General features: G+C 43.5%; 1 protein-coding gene across 3 annotated transcripts in view; it reads left to right on the top strand.

The window, feature by feature from the left end:
* Positions 1 to 295: 295 nt before the first annotated feature.
* wnk2 (WNK lysine deficient protein kinase 2) overlaps positions 296 to 17129 on the top strand; it is a 66551-nt gene continuing 49717 nt past the window's right edge. Inside the window, exons 1-6 of one of the 3 annotated variants that reach the window (XM_014131971.2) lie at positions 296 to 1963; positions 6168 to 6340; positions 8186 to 8406; positions 8742 to 8899; positions 9926 to 10014; positions 10925 to 11144. In XM_014131971.2, coding sequence (XP_013987446.2) covers positions 1289 to 1963; positions 6168 to 6340; positions 8186 to 8406; positions 8742 to 8899; positions 9926 to 10014; positions 10925 to 11144 — 1536 coding nt within the window. In that variant the 5' untranslated portion in view covers positions 296 to 1288. The remainder of the gene's footprint in view (positions 1964 to 6167; positions 6341 to 8185; positions 8407 to 8741; positions 8900 to 9925; positions 10015 to 10924; positions 11145 to 17129) is intronic. The other 2 variants (XM_014131969.2, XM_014131966.2) reach the window with 2 other exon arrangements.

The following is a 17129-nucleotide window of genomic DNA, read 5'->3' as shown; positions in this document are numbered from 1 at the left end:
TTGGTTATATTCTATTCTACTGCATTTAACTCGAATGAATAGAATGTAGGCTAAAATATATTTTAGTCCATCAAGAACAAGCAATTAGCCTACTTATCAGTGACCATTTGCATGCTGTTCCATTATATTCTATACATTTAAGTGCAGTAGAATAGAAAAAAATACAATAGAATAGGCAATTATCCTAGTAATCCTTTTTCGGAAATAATTTGCAGGTTTCTGCCGGGCACAGAGGGAGCGCCCTATAGGCTTCTCGTCCTTGACGGGAGCCTGTAGCGTCATGCAGAGCATGGGAGGCCACAGCGAGTGGTGTGGTCCATTACAACCCGTGTCACGGAGGCTGAAAGGTAGCGCCTAAAAACGTGCGTATTTATTGGATGCGTGTTGTTGCTAGGGGCGTGGGTTTGTGTCTTAAAATGGGCCTGTCTCCTTACCATAGAAAGTGTAATTCGAGAGAGACATGGCACAAATACTGTCCGAACGAACGGTGAGATGCTCTGGGCACATGCTATGGGAGAAAATTGTGCCGCAGTGAGCAAACCATTTGATCTGATCAGCGTTTTTACTCCGCACCCGGACACCGCTCAACAGAGGAACTGCCCCCCGAGCGGAGTGCTGTGCATAGGGGGCGATGCAATGGGGGCGATGCTCTGATGTGGAGGTCACACTTCCCTGACTTCATTCTGCTTTTCAATCGATAAATAACCGTAATACATGCGCAATAAACAGCTACTGGATCGACTAGCCTACGATTATAGTGGTCACAGCTGCTCACCTGACAGTTGCATGTGATGGGTATTTTGAGTGATTAGAGAGAGACAGGGAATTATCCTTGCCCGACAACCGTGAGTTTTCATCGTAGCAGTTCTACCTACTACGAGTTCTGCAGCCTACACTGTAACCAATTCGATCAGTTGATGAACCAGTCGCAATAAACGAAGGCTTTACCGAAACTGCATATGATAGCAATTAATTACAATTGTAATGTATTAATGCAACATTTCAATTGGCTGTTTGGCTGGCTGGCTTGATTCGTGATAAGATGAGCCGTATTAAATCATGCAGTGGCACCATTGCGACTGTTTTAAGAGTTTGTCTTTATTAATTGCCGTTTTATAAATATGCTAGATATCTCAAGTGAGATTGTTTAAGGGATTGTATAGCTGCCTAACTGCGTCAGTACATGCGAACGTTGCAGGTAGCCTATGCACACCCTCACTGCTGGGGAAGGACCATGAAAGCAGTAGCCTCTGAATGTCACCGATAACTGTCTAAATATTTCCCGGGGATGGATTCCGGGGATGACTCGGGCTCGGACGCGCCACTTGGATCGACATTCTCCTCGGTTCCCAATTTAGACTCTGACACCAACGCGAACATCAGTATCTATGAGAACGGTGGAGAGCGGAATGTCAACAACATGGAAACTGCAGCGCAGAGAGGGGCAAGCGATCCGAGCGCGTACCCCTTATCGGATTACCGGGGACTGGTCCGTCAGAGGTTTATTCGCAGAAGTTTGTGGTTTTCCGACGCGGACGACCAAGCGTTGGACGCGCCAGAATGCGTCAACAGTACTCCAATGCTCAGCGTCCACCTGCGCACCATCGTGGACCGTACCCGCGCGCTCGGACCTCGCGTGGCTTTCCAGGTCCAGGAGAGCTCGAGCACCGAGAGCCAAATGGGGCAGAAGGACAGTGCGACTGAGAGTGTGAGCGCGGATGAAGAGAAGGAGAGGAGCGAGGCCGAGCCAAAACCAGAAGATGCAGCTGCACCGTCGCCTGACACCACCGGGAAAGCGGGGATTGATGAGAACGAGGATGAGAACGAGATAAAAGCCGTGTCCACCTCACCCGGGGGCCGGTTTCTCAAGTTCGACACTGAGATCGGGAGAGGGTCATTCAAGACTGTCTACAAGGGTCTGGACACAGACACCTGGGTAGAAGTTGCTTGGTGTGAACTCCAGGTAATTGAATAGGACTCCTTGGTTTACACTTGAAGTTACTAACTCCAATATCATGTCTAATTGTTTAGAACTAGAAAAATCCTTCTGAATCCATTTCTATCCTGATGATAAGTTCTTACACTGCAACGTGAACAGCATAACTATTTTATGAAGCTGTAATAACACCTGCTCTTATGGCTGCCTAAGGTGCCCATATAACACTTTGCACTAAACGTGGCAATTGTTAGCACATTAAGTATGCTGAATTCCTCCCAGACTTTTTTTTTGGGGGGGGGGATGAGGGCCTTGGTCATGAAACCGTACTCTATTATGAGGCCTAAGATACCACTGCACAGACACACTGACAGAAACGATGTGTTGCATTTAAAAGCATTACGGTAGATTGCCACCACTTGAACCGGTGCTAGTTCAGATGAGACAGAGTGGAGGCTGGTAGTACTGATGATGGGACGCCAGTTTTGACGATGGGTTGTCAGGTTTGCACCACCTGTCCCTCCCTCCACCCACAAATGCAAGCAGACCCAGTCACCATTGTGTTTAATACAACTCTGTAATGTACATTTTCAGTGGACTGAACAAAAATACCGTCATCTTTCTGCACGTCGGTTCTGGATTGGGTCCATTTGCAGTCAATCGGAGGTTTCCGTACTGCTGCATAGAGCGTTTCAGGGTGTCGCCAAACGAGCTGAGAGAGGAGTTTAGCGTCAGAGCAGAGACGGGTGAAAGAGAGAGAGACTCGGCTAGTTCACCGAGATGATCTTATACCAGCATTTTAGAAGTTTCACTGATATGTGTATGGATGGATGTGGTCATTTAACAATACACAACCTACTATTTGCACCATGCCTGCCATTAGGTCATGCTATGAATACACTGTTTCAGTGTACAGGTAGGTGAGTCAGAGTCCGTGTTGTGGTTCCAGAACTAAGCCAAGGGAAGGGAGAGAAAGATATTCAGTATTTCAGACACATAGGGGGGCGAGAGTTTTTTTTTGTTATGGAGCTGATGCAGCATTTCTCAGTGTTAGACCCAGGAGCGGAGAGATGGTGTTTTTTAGGAACAGTTTTAGCCTGGAGCCCCCTCATTGTTTAGGTTCCCCTGGGGAAGTCAGGCATGAATATCATACTGTACCTCCAAGACATGCTAACCTCTCATACCGATAACAGGGGAGGTTAGCATTTTTGGGGTGGGTATGATATTTATGCCTCTAACTTTCTCCCTTCTCATTATTCACGGTTCATTCATGATTATCCGTAATCACGGTAGCATCCACATGAATGTAGAAGTGTTTAGAAACATATTCTATTCTTATTTACAATAAAAGTGACAGCAAAATGACACAATACATTATTTACCAATTTGGGCTCCAAATAATCTGAAATGTTATTTTATATTTATTTATTTCACCTTTATTTAACCAGGTAGGCAAGTTGAGAACAAGTTCTCATTTACAACTGCGACCTGGATACATCCAAAACAACCAAAAATACAACCAAAACAAACGGAAAATGCATCCAACAAGTTTGTATAGTCACAGTCTTGATGTAGTCATTGAGTGCTAGGAATATGGGATGAAAATTCAAAACTTTTGACTACTTTAATAGACATAAGTGAATTTGTCCAAATACTTTTGGTTTCCTGAAATGGAGGGACTATATACAAAAAGTGCTGCAATTTCTAAACAGTTGACTCAATATGAATGAAAATACCCTTAAAATAAATCTGACCGTCTGCACTTTAACCTCATAGTCATTGTATAATTTCAAATCCAAAGTGCTGGAGTACAGAGCCAAAACAACAAACAATTTGTCACTGTCCCAATACTTTCTGATCTCACTATATAAAGAGAGATAGAAAAGAGAGCGATACAGAGATACAGAAAGATTAGCCAGATGAATGAGAGAGCAAAATAAGGATGATTGAGTTAAAAATATTTCAAAAGACAGAAGGGATACAGCCATCTGCAGAAATACACAAATGTACACATTCATTTAGTAAATCAACTGATCATATGGATGTGTTTCCCTCTCTCTCTCTGTCACTATCTCTGGGTCAGACAGACTTACCAGCTCCTGATTGTCTCGGATCAGTGGATGATGCAACATGATTCAGGGAAAAACTGCCAGCTGCCAGTGTGTCTGATCAGCTGAGGATACAGTTCTACACACACGCAAACAAACCTTCCACTCCGCGCGTCTCCACATCATGTGGACAGGCCGATAGTACAGCATACTAAACTAAACGACAGCCTATCCCCTGGAGCGTTACTGGGCAGATCTGTCTGGAGAGGCTAAACCTGCTGATGCAAGCGCACCCTTCTGCAGAGAGAGAGACAGAAAGAGAGAGAGAGAGAGAGCGGGAAAAAGGGAGAGGGAAAGAAAGGGAGTGTGCGCCTGTGCGGGTCAGTTGGGGATAAGCAGTGATCGGCTCTGGCTTGCTGTGTATCGGGGACAGGAAAGCTATGCGTCTTATATCATAGCTCATTGCTGTCATGCTGGGTCTCACCCATTCCGTTAGAGCAGAGGGCTAATATAGCTTCTCTGTCTTCTTTCGCAATGACAAAGCTCAGTAAGGCAGGCAGATGCTGTAACTGCCACGCCCTGCCTGGGGGGGGAAAAAAATCCATAAACTGCCACAGGATCCTTAGATAGCTCTGAGCAATTCCCACTCCCCAGTTAACCTCCTTCCAGAATAGGATCCTGAAAAATGTGTTGTATAGGAAACAGTATGGGCAATTAAGGACATGCTTACTAGGCTAGCATCTGTTTATCAACATGTTAGATATATACGGATATACGGCAGCTTAGGTCGCTATGGGCTTTAGGTGAAATACGACTCTGCACCTTCCTCCAATAATCCATGCTGTTGAATGGACATTATGTGAACATTCTTTATTACTGCCATCTGGAAATCTGTAACACTATATGCACACGCTTCCCAGAAGAAAAAGTGTGTGTGTGTCTTTGCCACTCAGTATCTCAGTATTGTTGCATCCCTCTGCGTCCCTTTGACGTTTCTCTCTGATTCTCAGTGGGTATTTGGTTATGTGGACTGTAGCCACAGTATCTCATTGCTGTATGCTGCGGTCCCCTCTTCTCCATCACTGTTTAGTGGTCATTTGGGTCATGTACACAGTACACAGGTGTGTGTATACTGTACATGTGTATACTGTCTGTATACTGTACATAGTGTGAAGAGTTTATATGGGTTTGTATAAGTATGTAGGAGTATGCATCTTGTTACAGACAAGATCTTGGGTTCATCCTTTGTTTTGTGGGTCTCATGATTCAAGGCTGTGACTGAACTGTGTGTGTGTGTGTGTGTGTGTGTGTGTGTGTGTGTGTGTGTGCGCGCGCCCAGGCCGGGGTTGTCTAAGGTTTCTGCCAGACTGTGCTGAGTGGAACAGAGATGTAGAGGATCTTTACTGTCAGCTGTTTCACTATTTAAAGAGAAGAAGAGGGCCAAAATATTGATCCACAGTAAACTCCATCACCCAGAGGCTATATAGCTAAAGACACAGGTGTTCCATTCAGCCTCTCCTCACTACAGCTGTGGAAGGCATCCTCATTCTTAGTGTAGAGTCTATATCTGCTTCACAACCCCTTTGTAACAAAGCAAGACTCTGATCCCACTTCTGGCATCACCACATATCATTCAATTAGACATCTTTACTGAACATCGTGCTTTCATAAGAGGACATCACCTATGACATCATGTCCGGATCACACTGCATGTTTTATACATGGCTGTTACGAGAAGAATGATTCCCACCCCTGCGCTTTCCTCACTCAATATCACACTTGTGTTCAATCCCACTCTTTTCCCTATATTCATTTTGCAGCGGTGGCCGACCGCTGCTAAATCGTTTCCACCGCTCCAAAAGATAAGTCATTTTAAAAAATATATATATTTCTGCCGAGACACACTTCGGCAATTGAGCCCTTTATCTACTTACCCAGAGTCATATGAACTCGTGGACACCATTTTTATGTCTCTGCCTGCAGTCTGAAGGAAGCTGCTAACTCGCGTTATGGAAACAGCTACCTTTTCCACCGCTGCTGAAAAACAATTCTAGGGGAAAATTCATAGCATTACTCCCAAACATGGCCCACAGGAGTCCTACAGTACATTCATGGGTTTCTAGACCATCCCATAACGGTCGAGACACTGGAATAATCTCCTTGTCTCCCCTTTCTTCTCATAGGACCGTAAGCTGACCAAAGCGGAGCGCCAGAGGTTTAAGGAGGAGGCAGAGATGTTGAAGGGTCTTCAACACCCCAACATTGTGCGTTTCTACGACTTCTGGGAGTCACCGGTCAAAGGGAGGAAGTGCATCGTTCTGGTGACAGAGCTCATGACCTCAGGGACACTAAAAACGTGAGACAAACACAACCAGCAGCATCCTCTCTCCCCATCACACAACACTGCTGAGCTTAACATTAAACAAGGTCAGGTGAAAACCTCCTAAACTGTTCTTATGAAATGAAAAACAGTAACTTTCCAAAAGGGGAAATTCCACTGGTGTCAGTGGAAAGTTTTCATTGTATAAATTAGTTCATCCACAGTTTGACAACTTAATTGGGCAAACTAATAGTTGAAGGATAGTTGTTCTTATCAGATGGATTGTAGTGGTCGTGATGATGATGATGATGCCGATGATGACAATTATGATGATGATAATCATGATGCTGCTGATGATGATGGTCAGCTCTTCATCCTTCAGCAGTGGAGGCTCCTCAGAGGAGGAAGGGGAGGACCATCCTCAGTGAATTTTATCAAATCAAAATAGTGAAACATTTTAAAGTTATCCTTTTTAGATACAACTATACAAAATATATCTAAATGTCACCAAATAATTCATTAAAACACACTGTTTTGCTATGAAGGCCTACATTAGCCTCAGCAGCACTCGTAGGGTAGCAGCATGGTGTAGGCAGAGGAAAGCTAGCTTATGTCCTTCTCTGGGTACATTGACTTCAATACAAAACCTAGGAGGCTCATGGTTCTCACCCCCTTCCATAGACTTACACAGTAATTATGACAACTTCTGGAGGATGTTCTCCAACCTATCAGAGCTCCTGCAGCATGAACTGGCATGTTGTCCACCCAATCAAAAGATCAGAGAATTAATCTAGTACTGAAAGCATAAGCTACAGCTAGCTAGCACTTCGGTGCATACCGAGTAGTTGACTTAAAGAGAGAGAAAGATAACAGTTTAACAATTTTGGTCGGGAGAAAGTGAGAGAGAGCTATATTTAGTTGTATTTTTTAAACTTTCACTTTCACTTAGCTGGGAAATACAGCTAGCTAGTTTAGCCTACTCAAATAGAGATCTTATGTTAGCTAGCTGGCTATGGCTATCCGACACTGGAACTCTTTCAAGTCAAGGTAAGCTTTTGATTTTATGATTTTTTTGGTAACCGGGCCCACCGGTGTAACTACTAAACTGCTTTCTGACTGTACCGCATGATTGTAGCGTGTTTACTAACACGTTAGTTCTATTAGTTTTAGTTGACTATGATGTTACAGCAATGTAGGCTGTGTGTAGTGGTTAGCGGTCATAATATGAAGGTTTGGCTTGGAAAGTTTTTTTTTGCCTGGTCACAGACAGCTGATGTGTACTGAAGTCCACAAACAAAGGGAAAAGGTGAGAGGAGGAGAGTGCGTAGATAGTTGAAAGAAGGAATTATTTATACAACAAGCAAAGTGATCATGCTGTTTTATATGGCTGCTGTGAAAGTGAACTGTTTGCGTGTGATCAGGGGTGTATTCATTCCGCCGATTCTGTTGAAAAACATTTCTTAAACAGAAAAAAAAGTAACGAAACGGGGACAAACATACCTGAATTTGTCCAATAGAAACTAATTTGCAACTGTTGGATTAATGATTACACCCCAGATCAGCTAGATACAGGCAAGATTGTGCAAGGCGGGATTGAATGTGTCACTGTCTGTCACCTTGATTACTCAAAATTATTTCGACCTGTGCACTTACGCTGTAAACTTTCATTCATTTGATAGGTTGTAGAAACCTCATGATGGGTACAGGGATTTGAGTATTATGCAGTAGCCTAGACCTATCGATGATACATCGAGCTGGGTGAATGGAATATGAATGACAGTCATCCAGTATGCTGTAATAAAAATAAGGCCATGCTCCTAAAAAAAAAGAGAGAATCATCCTCCCTCTTCTTAAATGGCTCCGACCGCCACTGTCCTCCAGGTATCTGAAGCGGTTTAAGGTGATGAAGCCTAAGGTTCTGAGGAGCTGGTGTAGACAGATCCTGAAGGGGCTCCACTTCCTCCACACCAGGGACCCTCCCATCATCCACAGGGACCTGAAGTGTGACAACATCTTCATCACCGGCCCCACCGGCTCCGTCAAGATCGGGGACCTGGGATTGGCTACCCTCAAGAGGGCCTCCTTTGCCAAGAGTGTCATTGGTGAGGAATTACACATGCTCTTTCATGCTCTGCTTGGAAGGGTCGTAAACGCATCATCTGTAAAATGGTATGGAATCTATACTGTAACTATGCACTTAATGGATTGTGACAGTACTTTAGCCTTGACTCCACTTGATCCCTGAAAGGCTGTTTCTGAATTCATTGATCCTCTTTCGGATGGGTATACAGTATGTGAGATAGCTTAGCATGTTTATCATATTTGTGTGTGTCAGTGTGTTAGGGAGAGAACCTTGTTTCTTTCAAGAGGAGCCCTGTAACTCTTGTGACCTTTGATATTTCCTTTTTGCCTTCTCCCCTGACCTCTGTCCTCCCAGGCACCCCAGAGTTTATGGCCCCTGAGATGTATGAGGAGCACTATGACGAGGCGGTGGACGTCTATGCCTTTGGCATGTGTATGTTGGAGATGGCCACCTCAGAATACCCTTACTCCGAGTGCCAGAACGCCGCTCAAATCTACCGCAAAGTCACCAGCGTGAGTTTAGCGAGTCCAGCACAATACTGTCTATCACCCACACAGTGCTGGCGCGTATGTTTTTCCACCAGCACTAAGTCACCCATCTCATCGCCATCGCCAATGTTTACTTACTAGCACGAACAGCAAAGCCATGAAAATCTCTATTCAGTATATAGTTCAAAAGGTTATCACAGTGATGTGAGATGCTACTGCTTACAACAAAAACCTACGAAAGCACAGATACAATCACTCAAATGAGTTAAAGTAAAATACCAAACGAAATGATCAAAATTCTCTCTCTGCTGCTTTAAAAGAAAATAGTTGTTGCAGTGTGCTTTTTGAAGTACAACAACAACCCAGAGGAATGTACAGTGCAGAGGTTTAAAAGGAAGTGAATCATCACATTTTCAGAAATAGTTTGCAGTTCTTTCAACAAGGATAAATAAGATGTTTATGACTTATGGAGAGCATGCCTGTATTTCAAAATGCACCTTATTCCCTACAGTGCACTACTTTTGATTTACTTTTGGTCAAAGGTAGTGCACTGCATAGGGAATAGGGTGCATTTTTGGGACGTAGCCCATTCATTTCTTCACAGGGAGCTTCCTGCCACAACTTTCCTCTCTAGAGTACCGTAACGGCAGCTCATCACTTCTCATTGGAGTGGAGTAGACGACATGTCACCACGGGGAGTCTGTTCTTAATGGGGTGGGACATTTGTTAGCCGTCTTACTCCTGTCGCAAAGAACGAAGGTCACACACTCTGTGTGTTATTTTTGTGACACTGACTCAGTGCAAGACTGTGTGAGAAATGGTATGTGTGGACTCCAGGACCAGTAGCTGTCACACCTGGGGATCCAAATAAACAAATGTGTTTTATATTTGTCTTCAGGAAGATTGTTTTTGTTTTTCTGTCTGTGAGTGTCATTGTGCGAATGTGTAATATATCCCATGACGTTCTTCTTACGTCATACTGTGTGAGATATCACGTAGAATATACTTCCCATCCTGCATATTGTTGTTCTTTGTGTCTGGCATCTCCAGGGGGTGAAGCCTGCCAGCTATGATAAGATCAGTGACCCAGAGATTAAGGAGATCATCGGGGAGTGTATCTGCCATCGGCGGGAAGAGAGGTAAGTGGACCAAGTCAAGTCCATCTGTAAAGTAAAGTATGCCGGTAAAGTACTGAGCAGGTAGAGGGCATTAAATGGTCACAACCAACACATACATACAACACACAGGGGTATATCCATTTAAATTCAGTCACTTATTGGCAGGACCCGAATGCCAAAACATTCAAGAGATAAAGGTGCTGACATCCATGTCATCATTACTGGAAAAGGTAAACGGTTGAGATTGATATAATTTGAAAGCTTACTAACAGGATTGTCAAATTATTTGATCATTTCTTGAAAAAAAAAATGTGTTAATTAAAAGTATGACATGTTTTAATCTTTAATGTCAATTATCAAAAAAGGCGTGAAACTCCTAGTTTTCTTTTCTCCAACCGATGGTGGGCACAAAACCTATGATGATGTAAAGAGAGTCTAAGCTACAACATATGCGAATGTGAAAAGAAATCTGAGTTGAGATAATTGACGTTAAAGGTACGAAATGACAGAATAAAAATATTGAATAATAATAGATTTCAAAAAAGTTGAAAATTGTTTGACAACCCTGTTTTGTAAGCTTTTAAACGATATCAATCTCAACCATTTATCTTTCCAGTGATGAAGACATGGATGTCTCATAGTATTGGTGGGGTATGCAAAATGGGTCAACTTTGAGCACCTCCATCTCCTGAATGTTTAGGCATTCAGGTCCAAAATAATAATTCACATTTCCTGTTGCTGCGGGATTATTGTCCTGCTGAAGCAGACTGGCTCAAATTAAGATCCTACGTCTGCACTGTTGATGTTCCTATGTGTACTGACGTTTCGGATCAGTCATTCTGAGTGACACCATAACCGTTCCACAGCAGCGGCGTTGTGTGTGTGTGAACGTGCATGTGTGTATACTTTACTGTATGTTTGTTGTCTATAGGTACAGCATAAAGGACCTCTTGAACCATGCCTTCTTTGCGGAGGACACAGGCGTGAGGGTGGAGCTGGCCGAGGAGGACGATGGGAAAAAGAGTTCCATCGCCCTGAAGGTGTGGGTGGAGGACCCCAAGAAGCTGAAGGGGAAGTACAAAGACAGTGGTGCCATCGAGTTCACCTTTGACCTGGAGAAAGAGACCCCAGAGGGCGTGGCCCAGGAGATGGTGAGTAGCACAGTAAAGGTCTTCACGGGTCCACCAGACCCGGAATTCCGAGATCTGTCCAGGGCCCAAGCGGGTCGAAGTCCAAAATTTGGACCTTTGTCTCGGATCTAGGTCGGGTCTGATATAATTGCCACACGACCCGGGTATGTGGAATTAAAATTGACTTACCAACTGGACCCGATTGGACCCGTCCTCTAGTAATTTAATCAGTGAGGTGATGAGAAAACTGTGCAAGCTTGTTATCTGTGTCACTCCCATTGCAACTTAAAACATAGCTTATGCCGGCCAGGTCAAGCTGAAACTTGTTCCGGCCGCTCACCTCTCGTACGTATGTTGCTGAGGAGAGAGAGCAGCCTTGGCCTAGGCTGCTGTTGATTGCGAAGATGGAGGCATTTTTCATTGAAGTAAAGCAAACGTTAAGAGGGTAAAGAGTACAATGAAAAGAAGCTGAGAAAGGGAACGGACAGGTTGCTGTTCAGGTTTGATGCAATTTTCTAACTTTTTATTTATTTTCGTATTTATTATCTTTATTATCATTATTATTATTATTATTATTATTATATATCATGATTATTATTGTAGGCCTATTTATCCTAATCTAAACCAGTTCTTTAAGTATGCAAAAAGTGTTTTGTTTCATTCTGTTGAGACATTTTCGTTGGCTAAATTAAGTTTCAACTGTAGGCTCATCCTAGTGTTCACTGCAATATAACAACCTGTTCATATTTTCCCTATAAACACAGACTTTACTTACTTTTGATAATACCCCTATAAAGATTAGAAACCTTTGTGAAGGTTTGTTGTGGTGTGGCTATTATTAGGCTATAGCTGCAGGCCTATGAAGTTCAGTGAGCACCGACGCTCCCTCGGACGCCGACAGTTGAATTTGACATGACAGTTTAACTTGATATGATTGATATGTGACAAAGAATGTTTTAGGACTACCAATGTTACTCCTATAATCTAACAATATAATGCTTATCTTTAATAAACAAGTATTGATTTAATCATATCGGGTCAGGTAGGAAAGCCACGGATCCATTTCGGAACAAGTCCAACTGTTTGGACCCGTGAAGACGTCTATAGCAGAGCCATATGTAGAGACTCTAAATGGCTGTGGTGAGCAGGGTTCACATTATCATGGCTCAGATCTGTCTTGCAGACACTGTTGTTGTATTTGCACTACCAGTTGCAGGGTATGATATTTATGTTATAGTGAGAAATTATATAACTGTCCCCTAGATACCATTTATTTGATGAGCAGTTTTTTGATTTATGATGAGTAAAATGTAGCATTTTACTTTAATCTAGCCATGTGGCATCCTCATGGAAAGCAACTCTGTCCTCTATATATATATATATATTTGGAGAACAGAAAAAAACAAGCAAAAATGAACCCAGCCATTATCACCTTGGCTGTTGTAAGTTCATTCACCTCAATCGATCTACACTGAACAAAAATATAAACACAACATGTAAAGTGTTGGTCCCATGTTCCATGAGCTGAAATGCAACAAAAAGCTTATTTCTCTGGAATTTTGTGCACAAATTTGTTTATATTCGTGTTAGTGAGCATTTCTCCTTTGCCAAGACAGGTGTGGCATATCAAGAAGCTGATTAAACAGAATGATCATTATACAGGTGCACTTTGTTCTGGGCACAATAATAAGCCACTCTAAAATGTGCAGTTTTGTCACACAACGCAATGCCACAGATGTCTCAAGTTTTCAGGGAGTGCGCAATTGGCATGCTGACTGCATGATTGTCCTCCAGAGCTGTTGCCAGATCATTTTATGTTAATTTCACTACCATAAGCCTCCTCCAACGTCGTTTTAGAGAATTTGGCAGTACGTCCAAACAGCCTCACAACCGCAGACCATGTGTATGGCGTTGTGTGGGGGAGCGGTTTGCTCATGTCAATGTTGTGAACAGAGTGCCCCGTGGTGGTGGTGGGGTTATGGTATGGGCAGGCATAAGCTATGGACAACGAACACAATTGCATTTTATCGATGGCAATTTGAATGCACAGAGATACCGTCACAAGATCCTGAGGCCCATTGCGAGGCCCATTTCTTATAAGGTATCTGTGACCAATAGATGCGTATCTGTATTGCCAGTCATGTGAAATCCATAGATTAGGGCCTAATTAATATATTCCAAATGACTGATCTCCTCATATGAACTGTACCTCAGTAAAATCTTAGAAATTGTTGCATGTTGCGTTTATATTTTTGCTCAGTATACAAACACATAGCCTATTAGCTATACAATTGTAATGTTGTTCCCCTGAAAGGGGGGAAATATGAGAAATGATTCACACTGACACGTAGCATCAGCAACTGTTCAATCAGTTGCAATGTTGAAATGGATAAAATCATCAACTCTTTACATAGATAGTTATTTTCTCAAATTACACAGTGTTCACATTTGTAGTCCTAGGCATTAATAATCAAGCTCCGCACAAACAGACATCAACGGAGCACACAGATGATCGTATTATCACATTCACACGAATTATTACGATATTACTTATGATTCTGTATTGCTATCAGTGATGTAGTGGTAAAAAGGTGAGTAATGGGTAAACTATAAACTCCAGTGGGCGATCGAGATAAGACGAACAACCACAGATATAAATGTAAACGGATGACATTTTTAGAACTGTATTGATTGCATTTTAATGCAGGTCTATAGGGAAGATAGTCCATGTGGAGATGTTCATATTGAAACATATCTTCTTTTTTTTAAGTTCCTAACTTGTTTGATAAGATTAGTACCAATTTTCTTAGGGGACTCCACATGGGGCCATGACTCCAAGTTTGTGACCTACTGTACTAACCCCTCTCTCTGCTTGCTTCCGCTCGCTCTCTCTGTCTCCTCTACTTCCTCCTGAATGCATTGCAGCCTGCCTCAGCCTCACCACTGAGTGCCACATCACCGTCTGTCTCAGTAGCCAGCTCTCTGTAAAGCAAAGTTATTATGAGAACTTAATACCTTATTGTTTGCTCTTGCTGAAGTAGGCTCCATTTAACATTAGCTTCTTACTTCATTCTTCTAGTTGGCTAAGTAATAAGTTTACCTCCATTGTACTCACAGCCTACCATACCCTTGTCTGTACATTATGCCTTGAATGTATTCTTCCACACCCAGAAATCTGCTCATTTTACTCTCTGGTCCGAACGCACTAGACGACCAGTTCTTATAGCCTTTAGCCGTACACTTATCCTAGTCCTCCTCTGTTCCTCTGGTGATCTAGAGGTTAACCCAGGCCCTGCAGCCCCCAGCACCACTCCCATTCCCCAGGCGCATTTGTTGACTTCTGTAACCATAAAAGCCTTGGTTTCATGCATGTTAACATCAGAAGCCTCCTCCCTAAGTTAGTTTTATTCACTGCTTTAGCACACTCCGCCAACCCTGATGTCCTAGCCGTGTCTGAATCATGGTTTAGGAAGTCCATCAATAATACTGAAATTTCCATCCCTAACTATAACATCTTCCGACAAGATAGAACTGCCAAAGGGGGCGGAGTTGCAATCTACTGCAGAGATAGCCTGCAGAGTTCTGTCATAGTATCCAGGAACGCCCAAACAATTCGAGCTTCTACTTTTAAAAATCCACCTTTCCAGAAACAAGTCTCTCACCGTTGCGCTTGTTATAGACCCCCTTCAGCCCCCAGCTGTGCCCTGGACACCATACTGTATGTGAATTGATTGCCCCCCCCCATCTATCTTCAGAGTTTGTACTCTTAGGTGACCTAAACTGGGATATGCTTAACACCCTGGCCGTCCCACAATCTAATCTAGATGCCCTCAATCTCAACCAAATTATTAAGGAACCTACCAGGTACAACCCTAAATCCGTAACTATGGGCACCTTCTTAGATATCATCCTGACCATCTTGCCCTCTAAATACACATCTGCTGTCTTCAACCAGGATTTCAGTGATCATTGCCTGCGTGCGTGATGGGTCTGCGGTCAAACAACCACCCCTCATCACTATCAAACGCTTCCTAAAACACTTCAGCGAGCAGGCCTTTCTAATCGAAATGGCCCAGGTATCCTGTAAGGATATTGACCTCATCCCGTCAGTAGAGGATGCCTGATTGCTCTTTAAAAGTGCTTTCCTCGCCATCTTAAATAAGCATGCCCCGTTCAAAAAATGTAGAACTAAGAAGAGATATAGCCCTTGGTTCATCCCAGACTTGACTGTCCTTGACCAGCACAAAAACATCCTGTGGCGTTCTGCATTAGCATCGAATAGTCCCCGCAATATGCAACTTTTCAGGGAAGTCAGGAAGCAATATACTCAGTCAGTTAGGAAAGCTAAGGCTAGCTTTTTCAAACAGAAATTTGCATCCTGTAGCACTAATTCCAAAAAGTTTTGGGACACTGTAAAGTCCATGGAGAATAAGAGCACCTCCTCCCAGCTGCCCACTGCACTGAGGCTAGGAAACACTGTTACCACTGATAAATCTACGATAATCAATCATTTTTAATAATAATTTCTACGGCTGGCCATGCTTTCCACCTGGCTACCCCTACCCCGGCCAACAGCTCAGCACACCCCTGCAGCAACTTGCCCAAGCCCCACCCGCTTCTCCTTCACCCAAATCCAGACAGCTGATGTTCTGAAAGAGCTGAAAAATCTGGATCCCTACAAATCAGCTGGGCTAGACAATCTGGACCCTCTCTTTCTAAAATTATCTGCCAAAATTGTTGCAACCCCTATTACTAGCCTGTTCAACCTCTCTTTCGTATCGTCTGAGATCCCCAAAGATTGGAACGCTGCCGTCGTCATCCCACTATTCAAATGGGGAGATACTCTAGACCCAAATTGTTATAGACCTATATCCATCCTGCCCTGCCTTTCTAAAATCTTCGAAAGCCAAGTTAACAAACAGATCACCGACCATTTTGAATCCCACCGTACCTTCTCCACTATGCAATCTGGTTTCCGAGCTGGTCATGGGTGCACCTCAGCCACGCTCAAGGTCCTAAACGATATCATAACCACCATCGATAAAAGACAGTACTGTGCAGCCGTCTTCATCAACCTGGCCAAGGCTTTCGACTCTGTCAATCAACACATTCTTATCGGCAGACTCAAAAGCCTTGGTTTCTCAAATGACTGCCTCGCCTGGTTCACCAACTCCTTCTCAGATAGAGTTCAGTGTGTCAAATCGGAGGGCCTGTTGTCCGGAACTCTGGCAGTCTCTATGGGGGTGCCACAGGGTTCAATTCTTGGGTTGACTCTTTTCTCTGTATATATCAATGATGTCACTCTTGCTGCTGGTGATTCTCTGATCCACCTCTATGCAGACGACACCATTCTGTACACATCTGGTCCTTCTTTGGACACTGTGTTAACAAACCTGTTGTATGGCTTCAATGCCATACAACACTCCTTCCGTGGCCTCCAACTGCTTTTAAATGCTAGTAAAACTAAATGCATGCTCTTCAACTGATTGTTGCCTGCACCCACCTGCCCGACTAGCATCACTACTCTGGACGGTTCTGACTTAGAATATGTGGACAACTACAAATACCTAGGTGTCTGGTTAGACTGTAAACTCTCCTTCCAGACTCACATTAAGCATCTCCAATCCAAAATTACATCTAGAATCGGCTTCCTATTTCGCAACAAGGCCTCCGTCACTCATGCTGCCAAACATACCCTCGTAAAAATGACTATCCTACCGATCCTTGACTTCGGCGATGTCATTTACAAAATAGCCTCCAACACTCTACTCAGCACACTGGATGTAGTCTATCACAGTGCCATCCGTTTTGTCACCAAAGCCCCATATACTACCCACCACTGCGACCTGTATGCTCTCGTTGGCTGGCCTCACTACATATTCGTTGCCAAACCCACTGGCCCCAGGTCATCTATAAGTCTTTGCTAGGTAAAGCCCCACCTTATCTCAGCTCACGGGTCACCATAGCAACACCCACCTGTAGCACGCGCTCCAGCAGGCATATTTC

Source organism: Salmo salar, chromosome ssa12 (assembly GCF_905237065.1).
Source record: "Salmo salar chromosome ssa12, Ssal_v3.1, whole genome shotgun sequence".
Classification (NCBI taxonomy): Eukaryota; Metazoa; Chordata; class Actinopteri; order Salmoniformes; family Salmonidae; genus Salmo; species Salmo salar.
The sequence above is the reverse complement of the archived record's forward strand: the minus strand, read 5'-3'. Positions and strand labels throughout refer to the sequence as shown.